We start from the raw sequence: 21050 nt of genomic DNA on the forward strand, positions 1-21050 counted from the left end.
GGACTGTGGCTGACGACTCCCAGCGCCCAGGCCTCTCGATCCTGGCCTCTCCCAGCAGACTACGAATCTGAAACATGCCTGAAGCGAACAAACTTTGCTTGCTGGGGCCCCCAGCCCCTCAGCGACAGTTCCCTCTGAGCCACGTGTTCCTTCCACCTGTCCCCAGCTTAATCAGAGTCAAAAGTCCTGAGGACTTCCCCACCCAGCAGGTGAGGTAGGGAGGGGCCCCTTCTCAGGCCTGCTAACCTGCGGGGGCCCTCCATCAGGGGTCAAAGGGCAGGCTGGGGGCCCGGCCAGGCTCAGCCTAACCGCTGCCTGTGGTGCTGTGATAAGGGTTTTGAAAGGTTTCTCTTAACGATGGTGGGATTCAAACCTTAACAGGTCAGATAGTGATGGCCAGATAGTGACCTGCCCTTCTCTCCACCCCAGGGGCTCCACGGGTCCCCTCCCTGGTCCACTGTCTCCCCACTTGTTCTCCTCAGTCCCAGGAACCTGGCTTTTCTGAGTGGTCTCCTGGTTGGGTAGAGAAGAGCCCAGGGCCAGCTTCCCTTGCTTCTGAGCACCTGCCCAGGAACCTGGCCCTGGCAGGCCACCCTGGCAGATCTCCAGGATGTGGCCTCAGGGGCAGAGGTATAAGGGACCTGGGTGAGTCCTTGGAGAGTCCCCTCCATGCCACCTGCCACAGGCACGTCCCAGGGCTCGGTGGGCCAGGTTTGTTTTCCCCCAGTCCCTCCAGTCAGGTCCACGGCCAGATAAGATGAGAGTATCTGGGACCAGCTCAGGTCACTCCTGGGACTCCTGTACCTCGCTGGCTGTGGGTGGAAAGATGAAAGCCAAAAGCCTTCTCTTTCCAAGTCTGGCTCCATCGTGAATTCACAGTTTGAACGCTCCTGGAATCCGAGGTGCCTTCCCGGCGCCCTCCGAGCACGTGGGTTTAGCTCCCACTTTCCCTGATGAATGTCCCTCTAGGGCAGCCCTGGTGAGCCAAGCACATGGGGTGGTGGCGGGGGGGGGGGGGGAACCTCGGCAGGGCCACCTAGCAGCTATAGGCTCAAGGCCCTCGGGATAAAGCCACCCCACCTCCCCTCCCTCCAGCTGTTCCCTACCCTCTCTGTCAGAGGCCACGCCGGGAACACCCATGGACAGAGCTCCAAAGGAAAACACAGAGGCCAAGGCGGTTTGGAGAAACCGGTTCCATTTCGATAGCATTTCCTTACAACTGTGCCTGGCTCAGGGCTGGGCAGCGGGTGGCGAAACCCTCCCCGTGTTGCCCAGGTCTCTGGGGGCTGGGAGCAGAAACAAAAAAGTTCTAGGCTAAGGCCGCTGCTATGTCCTGGGTGCAGCAACCTGTGAAATCACATTAATCAAGGAAACGGACGTCCCGCTAAAGTCTGTGGTACTGCACTCTTTAAAAAAAAAAAAAAAAAATCAAACAAAAGTAAGATGCCCAAGCCACGGCTTAGGATGACGGCCCCCGTCCACTCTGAGATGTTGCTGTGACCTGAGTCCTCGGTCAATCCTGGACCCAGTCATCACTTGGGGTCATGTGGGAAGGTGACCTCTCGCCCAGTCCCACGATCCTTGCTCGGTGGAGGTCCCAGTGGTGTCCCAGGAGGGTGGCATCGGGACACCTGGTAGGCTGAAGCACCCAGTGGGGGACAGTCTGCTTTCTGATCGGGGCCAGGACGGAAAAACAGTCACCTTCCCTGAAGTAAGGGAAGAACACAGTTCTCTAGAAAAAAGTCAGATTTGCCAAGAGAGGAGATGCTGGTGCTGATTTGTATGTCGATTTGGGGGTAAGTGGGGAAGAGGGAAAAGGAGCCGGGTCGGGGTGTGGGGCTGGCCCGGCCCTGCCAGCCTTCCTGGTGGCTGGGGCACTCAGAGGTTGCTGAAGAGTTCGTTTTTCTTGCTCCAGTCCATCTGCGGGGCCCGTTTGCTGCTGCGCTTCTGGTGGGCCCTCTCTTTGGCCACGGCCAGGGAGATGTTGAAGTCCAGGATGGGGTCGGAGGAGGAGGAGGTAGATGAGGGTGCCGTGCAGTCCTGCTTCTTGAGGCTGTCTTGGGAATTCAGCTGTAAAGAGGAGGGGGCGGCAGAGCGCGGGAGTTAGTGCCTTGGCGAGGCGGCTCCCTTGGGGCGGTGCCCAGGGAAGCCAGGTCACAAGAACTGAACGTGGCTCAGCATGTGACCTCCACACAGGCTGGTGGAGGATCAAATGTGGCCTGGGAATGGACTTCCTGTCACCCAGTGCCACCCCCCTCCGCCCAGCCGGCCGGCCTACCTCCTCACTGGTGTCACTGGAGGTGGATCTCGCCAGGGTTGGCCTGGGGCTCTCGGAGGCCGTCTCGGCCAGGGCTTCACGACTGTTCTCCTGACAGAGAGGAGGCGTGTGGGTGGGCAGGGCATGGGGTGGGCAGTCCCGGGCGAAGAAGGGCATTCCCAGGGAAGACAGGCGCCTCGGTCTGAGAAGTTCCACTTAAGCCCTCGCTATCCACCCCAGAGCCCCACCGCCTGAGCCTGCCAGGGCCCCTCGAGGATTTACATTTTCACATTCTTCCAAGGATCAGAGGGTAGCCCGGTTCCACCACCCAGGCAGGAGGAACCATCCATCGTGGGATTAGCCGAGTTACCCGCCCCAGTCCTCCCAATGCAGCCTTTGGGGCTGACTCGCCTTTTGGGACGGCGACCCGGGAGGGGCCTCCTGGAGTGTGGGGACACTGGGAGCACCTTTGCTTGGCGTGGGGAACGCCCGTCATGCTCCCTGAGTCTCCTGCAGCCCATCTGACTGTTTACTTGGACTTGACCCCGGGATTCTTGAAGTCTTAACCCCAAAGCTGCCAAAAAGGGCTCTGAAGAAAGGAGGTGGATGAGTTCTAGACCCACAGGCAGAGTGACAGAGGCTCAGGTGGTCCAGGGCCAGTCCCTTGCTGTGTCTGTCCCCCAGCAGGAGCCCCCGGGGAAGGGAAGCCTTTGAGCAGACCCTGCAGAGAGCTCCCGTTCTGTGGTCCGACAGCGAGTCGGCCCATCCTAGAGCCAAGGCCCTGACCAGGGCTGTGGCTTGGCGCTCAGCTCCTGCCTGGGTCCCTCTGTCTGGGGAGGACAGGCTTTGTTTTTCCAGCCCAGACTGGAAGTAGCAGGGGCCGGGGAGCGCGCGGCCAGACACTGCAGCTCTGTTCTTGGGGGGAAGAATGGCCGCCTCTGTGCGGTGGGGAGCTAGAGGCGGAGCCTGGCACCCAGGATGGCGGGCTGCGGACGGGCCGGCCAGGCCCCTCTCCCTCCCCGCTGCCTTGGGCCCAGGCGGGGGCTGAGGGATACACGGGCAGTTACATAGCTTGGGGCCCAGGAGGGAGCAGCCTGGAAACCCGCAGTTTCCACCTGAGCCAGATGCTGTCCACCTCCCCCCTCCCCCTGCACACCAGGACTCAGCGCCAGAGAAGCAATTAGGGGTCTGCCTTTACCTTCCGGATCTCTCCATTGGTGAAGGGCTCAGGCAAGGGACCTAGGCGAAGGAGAGAAGAGCGGAGGTGAGGCAGGGGCTCTGGGGAATGCCGATGGAGTGGGGCATGGAAGGCAGTGAAGTTGCGGGCTTTGGGCAGATAAGCAGATCACGTTCCCCAAGGTCAGTGTTTAAAAGTCTCCTGACTGCCACCCACCGTGAGTACCTTTGACATTTTGACAACCCAGCACCCACATACGTTATGCGTGTGTGTGACCAAAGTTTAACGAAACAACTTGCCCTTACTACATCGCAATACTTTTTGATATTTTCTATTCAGTTTCATTAAAGAAAAAAAAGATGCTGGCCTCTGCCTACTCTATTAATCCCAAGAACCACCGATGAGTAAAGGAGCTGTTTGAAAAAAAGCGCCATCCTAGAGGGGGCTGAAATTCCAGGCTGGCTGCCTACCAGCCACCCGGGAGCTTGTTAGAAATACAAATTCCTGGGCTTTGGTATCAGTTTCTGTTTCAGTGGGTCTGGGACAGGCCTGGGAATCAATATCTTTCAAATGCTTCCTAAGTGACAGCGGCATCACCAGAACTGGGACCACACCCTGGTTATGATTAGTACCTGCATCAGCTGAAAGAAAAGAAGCCCAACTCCTACTGGCCAGTGTGGGGATCGGGGTGGGGCGGGGGACCAGAGGGCTCAGGGCAGAGTCCTGGGTGTGCCCTCCCCCAGCCAATGGGAAACCTGGTGGTGGCAGAAGGGGTCAGAGGGAGAGACACCGGGCCCTGGGGTCACCCTCCCTGGGCTCACTCAGGGTAGACACCCCACCTGGCTGCAAGGGGAGCCGTTCCGTCTCTGGGGACTGGTCAGCCTGGGTGGGTTTCTTCTGAACTCTTAGCTCAAGATCAGTGTGTGTCTTTCTCCTCCCCTGGACCGTGGCCCCGGCACGAGGCAGGCATACCTGACGCTCACCCAGCCTTCCCAGGGTGGCTGGGCAGGGGATTGCTGGGACACGGGGACACTCACTCCCATCCCCCTGCAAGCAGCCCCTCACCCATGAGCTGTAGGCTGTCTCACTGTGGTAGGGAGGCAGCCGCTGGGAGGGGCATTCCTCTCCACGGGGAGAGTTACATCCAGCTGGGAGGAGGGTCACCTGGGGAGAGTACCCACCCCCAGGTCTCCCTGTGCAGGTCCTCTGGCCAGAGGCTGCAGGCACTGAGGTTCCCAGGGCGTTCCCACCCAGCCAGAGGGAGACAGAGGAGGGAGGAATGTCTGAGGGTTGATGACTTGGGGGTGGGGGGCAGAGAAGGATGCTGGGGGAGGCCGGGGGAGGTATTTGAGCAGCTGAGGGGAATCCAGATTTCAGCTGTGTCTCCCCACCCCATGTTGCCAAGAACAAGGCTGGGGGCTTCTCTTGGCTTGTTTCCCCCTCAAGGAGAAAGGGGATTATCTGAGTGACCTGGTTTCCATGAACTTGGGAGCCAAGGGTAAAGGGGTACCCACCTCCCATGCCCAGGGTCTACTAGCGACTTCTAACTCACCCATCCCCGCCTCCAGGAACCCCCAGGACCCACTGGGCCCCTCCAGCTGGGGATCTAAGTTTGTGGCAGGACCTTTGCGTGGACCCATTTGCTACAAATATGACCCTCAGGGAGGCCCCACCCATTGCAAAGTCCAAAGATTTACCACCCAGCCCCCCACCCCTCCAGGAGCCATCTTCCCAGGGAGAAAAGTCCAGACCAGGGAGCAGAGCACCACTCAACTCCTCCCTGTCCTGGTGCAGCAGCCCTGCCCCATTTGGCTTGGGCTAGGGCGGGGGAGGTGCCAGGCTTGGCAGGGTGATGCGGGGGATGGGAAGGGCAGGGGCCCAGGGACCCACTGCTCTCTAGAGCCAGCGAGCCTGGGTTTCCAAGACAACCTGAGAGAAGGGAAGGGGAGGTACTGGGCCCTGTCATTGGACTCTGAGCTGACCAAGCTAAGGCTGGAAGCCTCTCGAGACTTAACCCTTTCCTTGCATCAGCACTGCCCTGAGAGACTGCTGGGGGGAGAGGGGTGGGGGCCCAGGCCTCCCTCCAGTGCTGCAGCTTTGGCCTGGGAATCGGCAGCTCGCTTCCATCTCGCCAGCCCTCGTACCAGCTTCCCCCGTCATATGCCACCCTCAGAGACCCGATGTCAGCGCCGGCGTCCTCTCCCTGACCCTCTCTCCCAACCTACACCGTGGGACACAGTAGAGGCTAGAGCACCGGCCCACACCCCTGACTGGGGGCCTCGGGCCGCCCTGCCCAGCTCACCATGCAGGTGCTCCTGAGACGGGATCACTTTGCATTTCTTGAAGAACTCATCGGTCTCCTTGTCCACCACCAGCAGCTTGGCCTCGTCCCCGCCAGCCTTGATGGCGGACACCACGTCCCCGTGCTGCCTGCCCTCCACGCAGACCCCGTTCACCTGTGGGTGGGGGCAGGGGTTACTGACACAGGTCTCAGTTCCGGGGTGGGCGGGGGCAGCTGGAAGCAGTACAAGGGGTCCTCTCTGTCCTCGGCCAGTTGGCAACTGGGGGACACTCAGCCCCCCCTTGCCTGTGGAGTCCTGAACCAGGCCAAGTGATCCTCCCACCTGATGGTCAGATGGGGAGGCAGGACACGTGGGAAAAGCCAAAGAAAATAGCCGGCCAAGACTGAACAAACACAGCTGTGACATGGGACGGGAAAGATCTGGGAGGCCCGGGTTGGGCCCCAGCTTTTCTAGGTACTTCCCTCCCTGGGCCTTGGTTTGCTCACATGTAAAATGAGAAGTCTTGGGAGAGCTGAGCTTCCAGCTCTAAGGTTCGAAGACTGAGATTCTGGGACTGGCCCCAAGACACTTGGTTCACGTTTCCTCTCCCAACGAGCATAGCACAAGAGTGTAAGAGTGTGCCTGAGAGCCCCACTTGGGAGAAGGATTTCATCCTCCTGCCCACATCCTCGTGCCTGGCATGAAGGCCTCGGGCAGAGGGAAGCTCTGGCGGTGGCCCCAGACGTCTAGCTGGATGGACGGGTGCATCGTGGACAGCTGAGTGTGTCTGCTCGGTGACGAAGAGCCCAGGGGAGATCCAGGCAGGAGAGAAGTCAGTCCATCTCTCCATCCGTCCACCACCCATCTTTCCTTCCTTCCTTTTTTTTTTAAATTTTTTTTTTTTTTTTTTTGCCACGCCGCATGGCTTGTGGATCTCAGTTCCCCGACCAGGGATTGAACCCAGGCCCCAGGAGTGGAAGCGCACAGTCCTAACCACTGGACCGCCAGGGGAAGTCCCCCATGTTTCCTTCCTTTTGTCCTTCCTTCCTTCCCACTCCCCCACCATCCTCCCCCGTCTCCCATCCATCCATCTGTCTGGTATCTCTGGGCTGCCCGAGCCTCACAGGCTAATAATGAAGGAGCAATGATGTGACGCCTGCTGCAGGGGAGGCCTCCTGCAGTCAGGAAGGAAGAGCCTGGGAGGAAAGCAAGAAGCGTTACCTCCACGATGCGGTCCTGGGCCCGGAGCCCCGAGGCCTCAGCGGGCGAGTCTGGGTCCACTGCCCGGATGAACTGGCCTGGCTTGGACTTGTCACTGTGCAGGTTGAAGCCGTAGCCGTTGGGGCCCTTCTTCATGGCGCAGAGCCGAGGCCGGAGCTCGTGCTGCGGGGAGAAAGGAGGGGCCACGGTCATCCCACAGCACCCCGGGTTCCGCCCTCCCTGCTCCGTGCCTGACCCCACCTCCCCACCGAGGAGAACTGGGGGAGGACGCAACATGCTGGCCTGGGACTCAGAAGACCCGAGACCCCGCACTGCAGCAACCTGGCCGGGTGACCCTGGGCAGGCCACCGTTCCCTCTTCCGGCAAATGCGGGGTGGGAGCAGATTAGCTCAAGTCTCTCCCCTTCTGACATTCTAAGGGTAATCACGTTATTTTGATCACTACCTCATCTCTCAGAGGGTAGCATCCCTGCCAGCCTGGCTGGGTACCTGGGACAGTGACTGGGGACCCCCAGCCCTTTTGTACGCTATTGTCTGCAGCGGGGGAAGCAAGGGCAGCTGGTTACTCAAAGCTGGCCAGCATGTTTACAGTAAAGCGTCTCCTCGCCCACACGGACTCCTGTCTCGTCCCCACCAAGCAAAATGGCCCAGCGAGAAGAGAGCTGGGGGCCAGATGACCACAGACCGGAGGGAGGCACAGCCAGGGGTCCCGCACGGGACAGGCACATCCCACCGGCAGAAGCAAGGCTGAGGGGAAAGGCAGCAACAGAACCCCAAAGACCGTGTGGGTCCCCAAGGAGCCTGAATGGGGAGGGGAGCGGTGGGGAGCAGGGCTGGGCTGAAGGGAGCCGCGTGTGGCTGTGGCCATGGCCTGGAGAGGGGGACCCACGGAAAAGGCACAGGAAGATTGCTCTTCAACACTCAGACCCTCCGCTGAAAACAGTTTTCACCAGCCTAAGCAGCTTAGCTTAGAAGCTGCAGCCCTGGGGTACGTTTACAAGACGGAGGGAATACAGTGTGAGGGGGCCAGAGGCCTGAGCCCATGACCGACTTGGGGTGCCTCTCCCCCTTCTCCAAGGCCTGCGAGCTCTGGGTTATCACCCGGCTGCCAGGTATCTCCCGCTGAGGAGCTATGTGACCTGGGGCAAGTAATTTCCTTCTCAGAGCCTAGGGTTCATTGTTTGTAGACCATTCTTAGTGCCAGGGTTGCTAGGAGGTCCAGGGGGTAATTAACATATGTGGGAACACCTGACCACGCTAAAATCTCTGTGCCCGGTTTGCCATCGTTGCTAATATCAATACAAGCTGAGAAGTGAGATTCTGAGGGTGGGGTGGGGTGCCGGGTAGCTCTGAGACCTCACTCCCCAGCTGGGAGAGGAGAAGGCAAGGGAGGGGTGGGGAGGGAGAGGAGGGCTTAGAGGCCTCCTGCCCCAACTCGCTGGCCCCAGGAGGCGGCCGCCGTCTGCAGTGAAGCCTCAGTCCCCACCCCTCTGCTCCGGGAGGGGTAGGGAGGTGGCCGGAGGAGGGTGACTCTGCTTTCCTTTAGATGCCTGGGTGGGCCTTTGTGTGTTTCAGGATGTTGGTAGGGGGTGTGGAGAGGCCAAGACAGGAAGGAGGGGTGAGGCGACATTTAGGCCTGGGTTTACCCTAATCTGGGATAGAGGCCCCGTGCGCTCTCACTTCACCCCAGACCACAGCTGAGACAGTTAAGTGAGCATAAAAAAGTGGGGGGCGCCCACGGAGGCACCCTCTCCAGTTCTCCTCATCCCTTCTGGTCCTCACTGTAGGCGCCCCCCCGCTGATGCCCCCCTCCCGCTGCTTCCCCTGGGGTGGGGGGGGAGGCCCTCCTGCAGCCTGCAGCCCCCGCCCCCCACCGGCATCTAGTTCCGGGAGTGAGGCTCTTTTCCCCTCAAGCTAATCCCTCCGCGGAGCTGCCAGCCCAGCCCTCCCCCAGGCCCAGGGGAACAGGAACAGGTCCGACCAGTTGCTACCACGGGGCAGGCAGCTTTCTGCCCCAGCCGGGCAGTGCTCTGCAGTCACCCTGAGAAAGCGGGGAGGGTGAATCACGGGGAAGGGAGAGGGCAGCTCTGGTGTCTCTGCTCCCCGCGCCGCCCCTCACTCCAGAGAGCCTTCCCTCCATCCTCGAGCTGGGTGAGGGGTAGGGTGAGGGTTAAGCCTGACCCCTATCCTCGAGATGGGGAAACTGAGACAGGAAGCCCATTGCCTGATGTCAGAGCTTCACGGTGGAGAAGCCAGGACGCCACCCCGGGCTCTGACTTGGGACCTGTGCTCCCGCCGCCATCCCTGGAAGGATCCAAGCCCAGGCTGGGAGGAGGCCCACTGGAGGTGGGGAGTTGCAAACACCGCTTGCAGCCTCTGCTGGGAGGGGCAAGGAGATGATGAAACCGCAGGCTTCCTTCCGAGGCTCAGGCTCGCGGCCTCTCGCGGGGCGACACGGCGGCGAGCAGGCCCGGCGGCTTCGGGTGTCCTCCTGGCTGGCGGGGCGGCACTGGCTGCCCCCGTGATGGGTCTCTGTGCCGCGGGCTTCCCTCACTGATCCGCAGCACCTTTCACGCCGGAGACCCTTGCCTGGTGACTTGTCGTGTGCACCTCACTTCCTTCTGCTGGCGCCAAGCCATGAGGATCTCAGGGCAGATTCACCTGCAGAGCCCAGGCCCCCGCTGCTCCCTTCCCCCTGCACTGGGACCTGTTCCGTTGCTTTCTGGGGTGGCTGGGGCGGGGGACAAGGAAACCCCAGGCGTTTTCCGAAGCGCTCAGACAGGTATAGAGCCCCACCCAGCTCCCATCTTCCCCAGTCCCCAGAGGCTCCCTCCCTTCCCATGGGGCTGGGGGGGGGGGCTTCCCATTCTTCCCGCGTTGCTCTCCACCCTTCCCCCAGCTGCCCCCAGGAGGCGTCATTGCCAGCTGCTGAGTCAGCCCATCAGAGGAGCCCATCCCAGCCTGGTGGAGGATGGTGCTGTCAGGAGTCCTGGGGGCAGCTCCCTCAGGGTGTGTGGTCAGCACCGAAAAGAGAAGATGGGGAGGGGAGGTGTCAGGTGCTGGCCGGAGCTTGGCCCACAGCCCCAGAGCTGGGGCAAGGGGAACAAATGGAACATCTGGGACATCCTGGGGGTGGCATGCGGCTCCCAGGAGCTCAGGAGGGGACCTGTGCCATGGTGGCAGCTCCGGAGGGGAACATGGCCCCGGCGTGTTCAGAGATTCAGGGGGATCTTCCAGTGTGGATGACAGCTCGGAAGGAAGGATCAGGATCTGCTCAGTGGGGAGACTGGCAGAGAAGTGAGAGGAAAGACCAGGAGGCAGTGGTGGCCGACGGGCTGTGCAAATGGGCCGGGGCGGCTGGGGGCTGGATGAGTCTCTCACTTCCAGACAATGCCAGACCTGCCTTCCAGAACAGACCCTGTCAGGAGAGCTGCCTCTAGACTCTTCCCATGGGGGCTTCTCCCACCCTGCGGGTCTCGGGCTGCCCCGAGCCTTGCACAGGCCTGCCCCGGCTGCTGGCTCCATTCCGTCCTCTTCACCCAGGGAGCCCAGTCACCTCCACCCACTCAGCCCAGGGAGCGGATGTTGGGCACGGAATTCAATAGGCACCACCAGCAGCCACCTGGAAAGCTGGGGAAAGTCGATACCCTAATCCTGGTGACCGTCTCTGGGGAGCAGGCCCAGGGCCGCTCCCTGCTCCTCCTTGGGGAGGGCGGCTGGGGGCCAACGCCCCACTGGGCCCAGCCCCGCCCTGGCCGGTGCCATGGTGATGGGCCCTATAGAAAACAAGCCAGGCTGCTTCTCCCAGGCCAGCCAGCTCCGGGCCCCAGAAGGGGCGGCTGGAGGAGCAGCAAGACCACCGGGGTGGCTAGGGGAACAACAGAGGTGACTCGTCACCTCCCAAGGCTGCCCTTCCCTCCAGCCCGGCCAGCCGAGGGCTCTTCTTTATGCAAATAAGATAAGAATGATACCCTGCCCCTACGCAGGGGAATCAGCCTAAACAAGGGAGGGGGGGGTAGAGAGATGGAGCCCTGGCTGTTCTGGTGGGGGAGGGGTGGGGTATACTGGGTGTAAGGAGCCCGGGGTGCTCTGGGATGCAGCTCAGGCCGCTCCGCGGGGCTGTTGGAGACAGGCCTGGGTCTGGTGCCAACTCTTCAAGGAAACCAGGATGGAGCGAGCTGCCTCTGCCTGGGGGTGACGTGTGACTGGGCAGCACGGGGGCACTGTGCTTAGGGCAGGCTGGGAAGTGACCAGGAGCTCAGACTGCTGGCCAGTGTCCAGGCTCTAGGCTGAAGGCATCCTCTCCTCACCCAAAGGGAGGTGACCAAGGGCTCGGCTGTCACTGACCCATGATCTCTGGCCCTGATGTGGCTTCATTTATTTCTCCCTAGAAGACACCCCAGCCCAAGGTCTGTGCACACTGAGGAATGCTGGCCACCTCCCTCTGCAAAAAAGGAGCGACTCTAGGCCTTGATCTCGTGCTTTGCCGTTTCTCAGCGGGAAGGCCCTTCTCCGGAGACCCACAGGGTGGGATCCAGATGATAAAGTGGGGGCTGCTTCTCTGACACCCCCACGCAGGGACCCTGAGCCAGGTTCTCCCTCTGCCTCTTTTCTCCCGGTGCTGGCCAGAGACCCACCCGATGGGGAGTTTGGCTCAGTTCTCCCCAGGCCTGGGCAAGCCTGGGATAGAGCAGGCTGGTACCTGGGCTGCTGCCTGGCTGGACACCACCCAGGCTGGCAGGCTCTCTACCGTCATCCCTCCTCACCCTCCTTCCAGAAGTTGCTGGATTTAACTCCTGTGGGCTGTCCCGAGAGGCTCTGTAAGGACCTTCTCGGAGCTTGTGAAATCGGGGCTCTACGTTTAGTGAGCACTTACTAAGTGCCAAGCACCCCACCACGGCTTTATAAGTGTATGTTCTTGTCAGGACCCAACTGTAACCCTTTGGGAGGAGGGTATTATTGCCCTCACTTCACAGACGAGGAAACTCAGGTTCAAAGAGGTGGCATAAACCGCCCAAGTACACACAGCTGATGGGAGAAGAGGGTCGGCTTGAGCTCAGCTCTAGAGCAGCAGTGCCCATAGAAACAGAACGCCAGTCACGTAGGTAACGTAAACGTTTCTAGTAGCCAAATTAAAACGTAAAAAGAAACAAGAGAAATCAATTTTAATATCTTACTTAACACAACATATCTAAAATATTATCATTCTAACACGTAATCTAGTTAAAAGTTATTAATGGCATACTGTACATCCTTTTTTCCGTACTAAGTTTTCCAAATCTGGTGTGCATTTTATTTTTACTTACGGCACATCTCAATTTCAACCAGCACATTTCAAGCGCTAAGAGCCACACGTGGCCAGTGGCTGCCCAAAAGGCCCGTACAGACCCTAGAGGTCTCACTCTCAACTCTTAGGCTGTCCCCTACGTCCCCATGGCCTTTGCTGTTTCAACTGGGCATCACGACCTTATAAACAAGCACAGGGAGAGGCCGGAGCCTTTGTCCCTGGAAAGTCAGAGCTCCGGCCTCAGTCCCCCAGCCTTGGGCGGCACTAGAACCCAGGCCTCGGGGCATCCGTACCACTTGTCCTTTTCAGGGTGCAGGAAGCCAAACATGGTCTGGGGTCGGGGGATGTGGTGAACTGTCCTACCCTGAGGGGTGGCGGAGGAAGGCCAAGGCCGACAGCCAAGGTCAGCCTCTCAGGGGGAGTCCTTTGTGCTACAGGGAGCCCCAGAGCCAGCAAGGACAGTTCTCAGGCCCTGGGGATGAGGGTAGAGACTTGGTCACCAGACTCCCGGCTGGGCCCATAGTGTGAGAAGGGATGGGGCCTGGAGCCTGCCCCTTCTGGGCCGAGGCCTTCCATCGGGGCTGACACTTTTCCTGATGGTGTCCCCTGGGGACAGAAGCACCTGGGAGCCCTGGAGCCTTGCAGGGAGCTGGTTCCAGCAGCCTGAATTTATGCTGCTGTGATGGCCCTGGTATGGCCCAGAATGTGATGGGCAGAGACACCCAGCTGGAGGGTCAGGCCCTTAAGCACAACCCAAGCCGGATGGACGTGCAGACACTGGAGTCAGAGTGAGCGGAGTTCTCAGACACAGCCCTGCTACAGGGTAAGGGCTCCCTACTGAGAACCGTGGGGCCACCGCCCGCACTGATGGAGCCTCAGTCTCCGCATATGGACAATGGGGCTAGTAGCTACCCTGTAGGGTGGTCGTGTGGATTAACTGAGATAAGGCGTGTTTAGTACACAGCACATCGCCAGACACATATAATAACTACCAGTTACTTATTATTTATCAACTTACAAAATGGAGAAAAAAATACCTGATTTGCAGGGCTGTGGTGAGGGAAGAAAAAGAAAAAAATCAGTGAAGTGTGTATCACTACCTTTAGGGCCGGGCAACTAGCAGGCTTAGAGGAGCTCCCATTATTGGGGTCTAGAGCTCTGGTTTCTCTCTGTAAGAGGCTCACAGCACCCTCAAGACCTTGGCCAGGCCCCGTCTTCCCCTAATTCCTAAGTGCTCCCTGACTTCCTCAGGGATCCATGGGATGGGGAGCCTGGGGAGGAAGAGAAGGGCCCCCCCATGGAGACAGGATGGGGATCCTTGAGAAAAAATCCCCTTCTCTTTCCAAGAGAATCATCTCCAGGACTGAACAGGAACCAGAAGGTCAGAACCAGGGGCTATCCCAGGGGAGAAAGAAATCCCAAGTATGTGACTTAAGAGGAGGAACCAGCACACAAGCCGTCACACCCTGTCCATTTCCAATCCAAACATCCTGCAGCTCAAGCCCTGCTCTGCCCTCGCAGACTCCAGCTCGGTCCGTGTGAAACGGGAACATGGGAAAGAGGTTGGAGGCTGCCAGCTAATGGTGCCCACCCCCGACTTTGCCACCTGGGGTACCTCTGGGATCAAGGTCAGGCGTGGCGGGAACCCACCCCACGCTGGGCACTTAACACACACCTTCCGCATCATCTCATCAAATCTCTCCCACAACCCTGCAGGGTGGGGTCGGGATCCCCATTTCACAGAGGGAGAAGCTGAGGCTCGTGGGGAACGCTGAACAATCAGGGTCCCAGAGCCAGAGGGCAGCAGGGCTGGGATTCACAGACTTTTGGCTCTCTAGTTTTAAAACGGAAGCTGCTAGTAGGCAAGAAAAAGGAGCGAGTGAAGCTCTATCTGGAATTCCAATCTCCGGGTGTGCTCTCGAGGCACGAACAGGCCCAGGTGGGTTGGGCCAAGATGAATTAGGACAAAGTCCCCCATGGCTGTTTCGCATTCATCCATTCACGCAAAAATGATTTATTGAGCCCCTCCCTGCTCGGTGCCGGGGACAGTGATGGGGATATGAACATAAATAAGCCACAGCTGTTGCCCTTGGGACCCAGCACGGGCTGGTGGAGCAGATATGAACAGATAATTGAGATATTGCGTGTTCCGTGTGAGAAAAGGTGGAAGGACGGGGCAGAAGGAGGTGAGGAAAGAGTTCACGATGCCTGCGGGGTCGAGGAAAGGTTTCCTGGGAGGTGAGTGGTCTTGGGGAGCGTGCTTGGTGCAGAAGAGGACTGAGGGTTCCCACGTGCAGATATCAGGTGCGAAGGCTCAAAGCACATGGCATGCTGGGAGGGAATTCGGACCCTCGGTGTGGTTTGGTGGGCTGGTGGGGACAAGAGGGGCAGTGGCGAGAGAAGGCTGCCAGATTGTGAAGGGCTGATTCTTCAATGACAGCGACCCCAGATGGAGCGCTTTCGGATGCCAGGCTTGGCCACGGCAGCACGTGCCCTACGGGAGAGGCAGATCCAGGGCTAGCTGCCCCCTGGGTGGGCGTGTAATCGTCACTGTGAAATATGTATTAATTCAGATCTCAGCAACCAACGTTCACTGAGCATTGACTTAGTGGAGGCTCTGAGCTACTGGCTCGACAGGCATCCTCATGTAACCCCGCCAACGCCACGAGGCCCCTGCTGTCACCCCCAATTTACACAAGAGGAAATGGAAGCTTAGAGAAACTTGGCTCGCTCGCGGTGGCCCAGCCAGTGCAGCTGAGCTGGCTCAGGCCTGCCCAGCCCCCGCTGTGGGCCCCGTGCGGCTGCCCAGCTCAAGGATTTAGGCCTCATCCTGTGACTGCGGGGGGCCGTGAGCAGGGGTGCTGTTGCTCCTCCCTCCCCGTGGGTGGAGGTGTGCCGAGCTGGAAGCACCCCGCCACCTCCTCCGAGATCAGGACTACGGGCACCCCTCGCCCTCTGCCCTGCATCGTTCTTGACCCAGGCTGCTCTTCCCAGTGAGATGTCACCCGCCACCCACTCTGCATGACACTTTCCCACCAACACCTTTTTCACTTCTGAGAACTAACGATGATGTCATTAACAGCCCCCACTTTATAAACGAATTCAGACTCAAACTAATCAGTTAACATTCAAATGCTGGGTATATCCCTTACATAGACATCCCTTGTCTCTTCAGGGAATGATGAACTCTTATGATGTCTATTAACTTTTTTTTTCTTTTCTTTTTTTGCAACGACAGGGAGGGTCATCTGCAGGCCCACCGTACCAGATTTCATGGGAACCTCCCACCAGAAGGACTGAACGCTGCTCGGCGGCCATGCAGAGGCTAAGAGACACCCCGCTCACAGCTGGGATTCAAATGCCTGGGCGTACGAGATGCTCAGTCCAGCACACTAGGGGCTCAAGGACTTTCCATTAGTTGTAAAATTCTAGAGAAGGCAGGTGTCACTGGAATCCAACGCCCTCATTTTATTGATGGGAGAACCAAGGCTCAGAGAAGTTTTGATTTGCTCGTTGACCTGAAACCCCAAGAGGCCTGGTGATGGTGTCTTCGGGACTGGCTGGAGGGTTCTGTTCCCTTCCACGGGCCCAACAGAGCATACACACAAATGCAGGTGTCACGCCACTACCTGGGGCAACCCCATCCTGCGCTCACCCAGAGAGCAGAAGCCAACCTCTGCTGCTCCTCAGGTGGCCTGGTGGGGAGCACATGTGCTAGGTCAAGCCTCCGTCCTGGCCTCTGCGCCCCCCAGCTCCCCGCAGGCCCTCCTGCACCCAGCAGCAAAACCAAAAGGGCACCAGGAGGAGCTAAACATGACTGCAACCTAGGGGGGCGGGTCGGGGAGGCCGGTTACTTGTGCCAGTGCCGAAGTCCAAAAAAAACAAAAACAGAACAGGAATGGTCAATCGATGCCCTCGGCACAAAGATCAAACTGGATTTCTGCCTGGGACCAGAGGTCATGGGTTCCAACTCCCCCGTGTCAAACCCCTGCCAGGGGTGCTCCGACCCCACCCCCACCCTTGCCAATGCCAGCTTGTTAGCGGCAGGAAGCAGGAGCCTGGTGGCCCTGGCGTTCTCGGCACCCAGCTCTGGCTGGACAGGGCTCCTGGTGACTTCACCTCCACCAACCCAACCGGCCCTCTCCGGCTCCACCTACTACCCTTAAAGGCTGAACTGTGTCCTTTCTCTGTCAAGGGAGGCTCCTACTGGCACCACGGACACCCCTGCCAGCAGGTGGAGAGCTGGCGAAGCCAAACGGGCCCAGGGGATGCCCTGGTCCTGCTCCCCACAACCCCACCCTGAGGCCCCCCCTTCACTCTCCGGGGAACGGTAGGCTCAGTACAACTTCCCTTTTGCCTCCGCCCCTCCTACGGCCGATCCAAACTGGGGTCATGAGAGGAAACACCAAACGTGGTTAGAAAGCAACCAGTCTGCTTGCTGTCCAGGGACTGGAGTGAGACAGCTGATGCCCGGGCAAGACCACCTGCTGTCCGCTGTCCAGCCCAGGAACGCTGGACCACTCCCGCCGCCGTTTCTCCTCCTCCAAGGTCTTCCCTCCCGCTCCCAGGTACTAGCCAGCGCTTACTCCTCACATTCCTGAGAATCATAAATCCCCCTGGGTGGCAGAGCTGCCACCATCCCCCAGACCAGACGCCTCTGCGCCTCCTCCCTGAGCCCCACCCCCATACATCGCCTTGGGACGGTGGAGCTTCTTTCTTAGAAGTCACACCGGACTTCAGGAGGATGAAGTCCAGCCAGGCTGAAGTTCATGATACACACGCCAGCCAGCGGGCTGTGGGGAAGGGGGGAAGTGCCTGAGAACCCAGCGTGTGACCCCCTCCCCTCCACTCCCAGCGCTGCAGCTCCACACAGAAAGGGCGTAGTTATTCCTCTAGCTTTTTGAAGTCGGGGCCGCTCTAGCCTCACCCCAGCTCCATTTACCACCCCCAGGGGCCGTGGAGAAAGCTGGTCACTTCACCAGGAGGGGCGGGATTGGGAGTCCCAAGGGACCGGAGCAGACACCACCGACAGAGTCGAGGAAAAGGGGACTGGGCTCCCTGGAGCCGCTCGCCCTCACCCTCACTCCCAAAGGCGCTCAGGGTCCCAGCCCAGTCTGGGGAGAGGGAGTAGGGGTCGCGGGACGCAGCCTCAAGGCTGTAACTGCCAGTTCGCCCGGTTGGCGGGCGGAAGCAGTCTCCCCCGTGAGGATCCAGTTTCAGAAAGACAAGGCGGCAGCAGGGCTGGGCGTCCGGGGCGCCTGGGTCTCTGGACTACTCTCCCTCCCACCCGGTTCCAGCCTCGCCGTCCGGCCCGGGCCCGCACTTACCCGCTCCTGATGGCTCTTCTCGGCCTCGTGCGGCTCCGGCGCGGCGGCGGGCGGCTCATTTTCGCCGCCAGCCCCCTGCTCCTCGGCGGCGGCCGGCGGCTCGGCCTGCCCGGATCCTTCCTGGGGGCGCAGCATCTCCTCCCGGACCTGGACGCCCAACTTCTGCAGCCGCTCGTCGGTCTCGGGGTCGACCACCAGCAGGCGCACGGAGTTGAGTGCGGCACGGATGCGGCTCACCACCTGCTGGTGGGTCTCTTTCTCCACGTTCTCGCCATTCACCTCCACTAGCCGGTCTCCGGCCAGCAGTCCCGACTTCTCGGCCGGCGAGCCGGGCTCCACCAGCCGGATGAACTGGCCTACCTTGCCCTTCTCCCCGTGCAGGTGGAAGCCGTAGCCGTTCGGACCCTTCTCCAGGCAGCAGAGCCGGGGTAGCGGCGCCCCGGCCGCCGCGTCCGTGCTCATCTCGCCCTGCAACGGCTCAGCGGCGTCCGGTCGGGGTCCGGAGACGGGACGGTCCACCCCTTCTTCTCACCCTGCGGGCCGGGAGACGAGAGCGAGGGCGGCAGGGAAAGCCCGCGCCGCCGAACTGGCAGAGCGAGCAGGTGTCCTGGGAGCGGCGGAGGCGAACTGCGAGGAGCCGAAGCCGAAGCTCACGGACCAATCCCCGCCGTGCGCGGAGTCTGAGCGTTCCAGAGCCCGCCCAGGCTGCTTATTCCGGGGGGCGGGGCCGCGTGGAGGGTGTGGACCACCGAGGGCCAATCAGACACCACGGAGAGGGGGCGCTCTGGCAGGGTGAACGACACCGGCCAATGGGAGCGCGCAGGGGTGAGTTTCTGCTCTCAGCGCGGCGCCCCGCGGCGGGAGAAGAAAGAGGGCTCAGGAAGTGGAAGTGTCTGTTACCAAGTGGCTGGTTGAGGCCCGGGGGTGGGGGGGAGAGGGGAGGGGGAGGAGGGGGGGGAGGGCCGGGCGGGGGCGAGTTCCTGGTACTGGGCAGAGCGGCCCGCAGGATCTTTTCTGATTTCCCTCCACCTGCCTCGGGGATTGAGAGCCAACCCTCGGGTAAAGGACCCTAACATTTCAACAGCCTTCAGCCGAAGTGTGCAAATCCAGTTGGGGGTGGGGGCGGGGGCGACTGTTGCCAGGAAAATCAATGCCGCTCCAGTGCTGCGAGCGGTCTTACGAATAAGAACGAGGTCCACCTCGGACCCAACAGAGTAGTTTGAATAACGAGATTTTTCCATTTGTGGGGCCACTTTGCTTTGTCCCAGGAACTGCTAATAGGGGTGCGGGCTCTGATCCTCGCTGGGACAGTGTGAGGGTCCAGCAGAGAGCCCAAGGCTTCACGGGGCTGCCCATCCAAGACAGGCCACCTAGGGACAATGGCGTGGGAATTGGCGTCAGCCTTTGGCTAGGGAGGTGGGGTTGGGGAGAGGCAGATCAGGGTCAGGTAACCAATCTCTGGGTACATTCCATAGGAAAAGGAGCCCTGGCTTTTTTCAATAGAGAAGGAAAAATGATTAGGACCGTAAGATAAACCTTTCAGCTCCTACTTTCAGATGAGAGGCTGGTCACAGAGGCTGGGGGCAGTCTGTTAGGGATGAGGTGACTAGTTGGGGACATTGAAGGATGAGAAGCAAATGATTTTGGCAATCAGTGACAAGCAACGACAATCCTTTCAACATGATCCGCCCCCGCAACCCCCCCCCCGACCCCCGCATCATGTGCACCTCAAAGAAGCAATGGACAGGGTGTACTTTCCAAAATACTGCCATTTACTTCTGAAAAACACAAATGCCAAAGGCCCAGAGCAGCCCATGTGATTGGATTGCCTGCGACCTGCCTTGGGCCCCAGAAGAACCCGGCAAGGTCAGGCTCCTCCCTGCTCTGCCTGGGAGAGGCCTGGAGAGCGTCCTTATCGTGCTGACTCTGCTCTGGGAGCAAGATTTCTGCCTTGAAAGCAAATGCAGCAGCTGCAGAAATGTACAGTGCATACCTTTCTCACCCCTCTCCCCACCCCTGGTGAACAGAGCTGGAGTAAAGGTGCCTCTAGGTCATAAGCTGCACGTCTCCTGCCCTCTTCCCATTGTTGGGGTCAGGGCTTTGGGAAACATGTGACCTTGGCCCCATGTAAACTCCTTTAGCATGTAAACTCCTTGCTGCCCGTCTCCCCACCCCAAGCCTCACCCACATGACCTTGTTTTGCATACAATGCGTTGATTTTCCCAGAAATGGATGACCTCTCACTCCCTAACCTGGCTCAGTACGAAGGGAGATAAAGAAGTTTGGGCCTGAATGTCCATCTGAGAAGAAAAGGATGTGGCTGATGGGGGAGGAGATGGCCCTTGGGTTTCGGGGTTACACAACGGGGTGAGGTTTGCTCACTTCTAACTCCCACCTACTCCAGGAGTCAGGGCTTTCTTTTTATCTGGCTCTTTATCCAGTGGAAGCACTACAGCTGCTTGAAGAAGTAGCCTGTGGGCTGCATACCGGCCTAAGGATTGGAACAGAAGAATAACCTTTCCCTATCAGTAACTGTAGGTGTCTGGGGACACAGGCAGAAAGGTAGGAAGATAAGGCCAGGGATTCAGGGAGGAGGGGCTCCCCTGGGATCTGAGGTCCAGTGAATAGGAACCAGATGTTTCCAGGTGCCCTAATGTGCTTGTGGGCTGGGGGAAATGGGGTGCACCTCCCAGAGAGGGGCTAGTAAGGCCAGAGGTAGCCTAACAGACCTAATCTCTGTTACTCCTCTCCCCCCCTCCCCCCAGGGAGCTGGGTCCCTGCCCAATCTCCACATCTCTTATCTTCCTGAGGCTTTGGTCTCGCTCCTGGCACAAGGGCCCTGTCTTATTGGGGAAGATTGTTCTCTGGGGAGCCGGAGGAAATGAAGGCCTGGGTCTGCTCAGCCTCTTGCCAGCTGAAGGGTGGGAATGGGGTCACTACCTGCCTCATACCCCAGAAGTGCATCAGTGCCCCCTGGTGCTGAGCTGGTGCAATATCACCCTCATGGTGGGTAGGTGGGAGGCCCAGGCCCCTGAGTCCTAGCACTAGAAGGCAAAAGGGGCACCAGCTCCCTTCCTCCGTTTTCTGGTGCCCTTTTGATTAGATTATGTATCATTAAAATGAAATAAAAATATTTTACCCTCCTCCGGGGATGCAGGGAAGCTACAGGAGCTAGAATAGGGGCAGGAGTACGGAGGGGCTGTGCACTGGGTCCCCCAACTCTCTCCTCATTGGCTCAGCCGCTTAGAATAAACCAGGTCTGAGGGAGAAGGCTGCATCCTTGTGCGTCTCTGGAGCTTCCTCTCAGCCCCTTGGGATTCACAAGAAAGAGCAGCAGCTGGGCCGCTTCTTCTGGGATTCCACATAGTCTCGGATCTGGAAGCTGGGTTCATTAGCCTGCCGCCCGGCTCTGTACTTCAGCTCCCTTGAAGAGGAAGAAGAAATGGGCTGGGCAGGCAGTGAGGAACTGAGCCTTCTCCCACTCCCACGGCCCGGGGCCA

The 21050-nt window shown here is 59.5% G+C and overlaps 2 protein-coding genes across 4 annotated transcripts in view; both read right to left on the reverse strand.

The window, feature by feature from the left end:
• Positions 1-1178: 1178 nt before the first annotated feature.
• On the reverse strand, positions 1179-18238 carry NHERF1 (NHERF family PDZ scaffold protein 1). The gene is made up of 6 exons (XM_060135229.1): positions 17551-18238; positions 6938-7099; positions 5737-5890; positions 3456-3496; positions 2279-2368; positions 1179-2070 (listed from the first exon to the last, which is right to left on the reverse strand). The coding sequence occupies exons 1-6, from the start codon at positions 18010-18012 to the stop codon at positions 1879-1881; spliced, it is 1101 nt and encodes a 366-aa protein (XP_059991212.1). The 5' UTR covers positions 18013-18238; the 3' UTR covers positions 1179-1878.
• A 1063-nt stretch (positions 18239-19301) lies between these two features.
• The window catches only part of RAB37 (RAB37, member RAS oncogene family), a 71441-nt gene continuing 69692 nt past the window's right edge, over positions 19302-21050 (reverse strand). For all 3 annotated transcript variants that reach the window (XM_060135254.1, XM_060135255.1, XM_060135253.1), the window contains one exon: positions 19302-20974. In XM_060135254.1, the coding sequence (XP_059991237.1) occupies positions 20869-20974 (106 nt within the window). In that variant the 3' untranslated portion in view covers positions 19302-20868. The remainder of the gene's footprint in view (positions 20975-21050) is intronic.

Source organism: Lagenorhynchus albirostris, chromosome 20 (assembly GCF_949774975.1).
Source record: "Lagenorhynchus albirostris chromosome 20, mLagAlb1.1, whole genome shotgun sequence".
NCBI lineage: Eukaryota > Metazoa > Chordata > Mammalia > Artiodactyla > Delphinidae > Lagenorhynchus > Lagenorhynchus albirostris.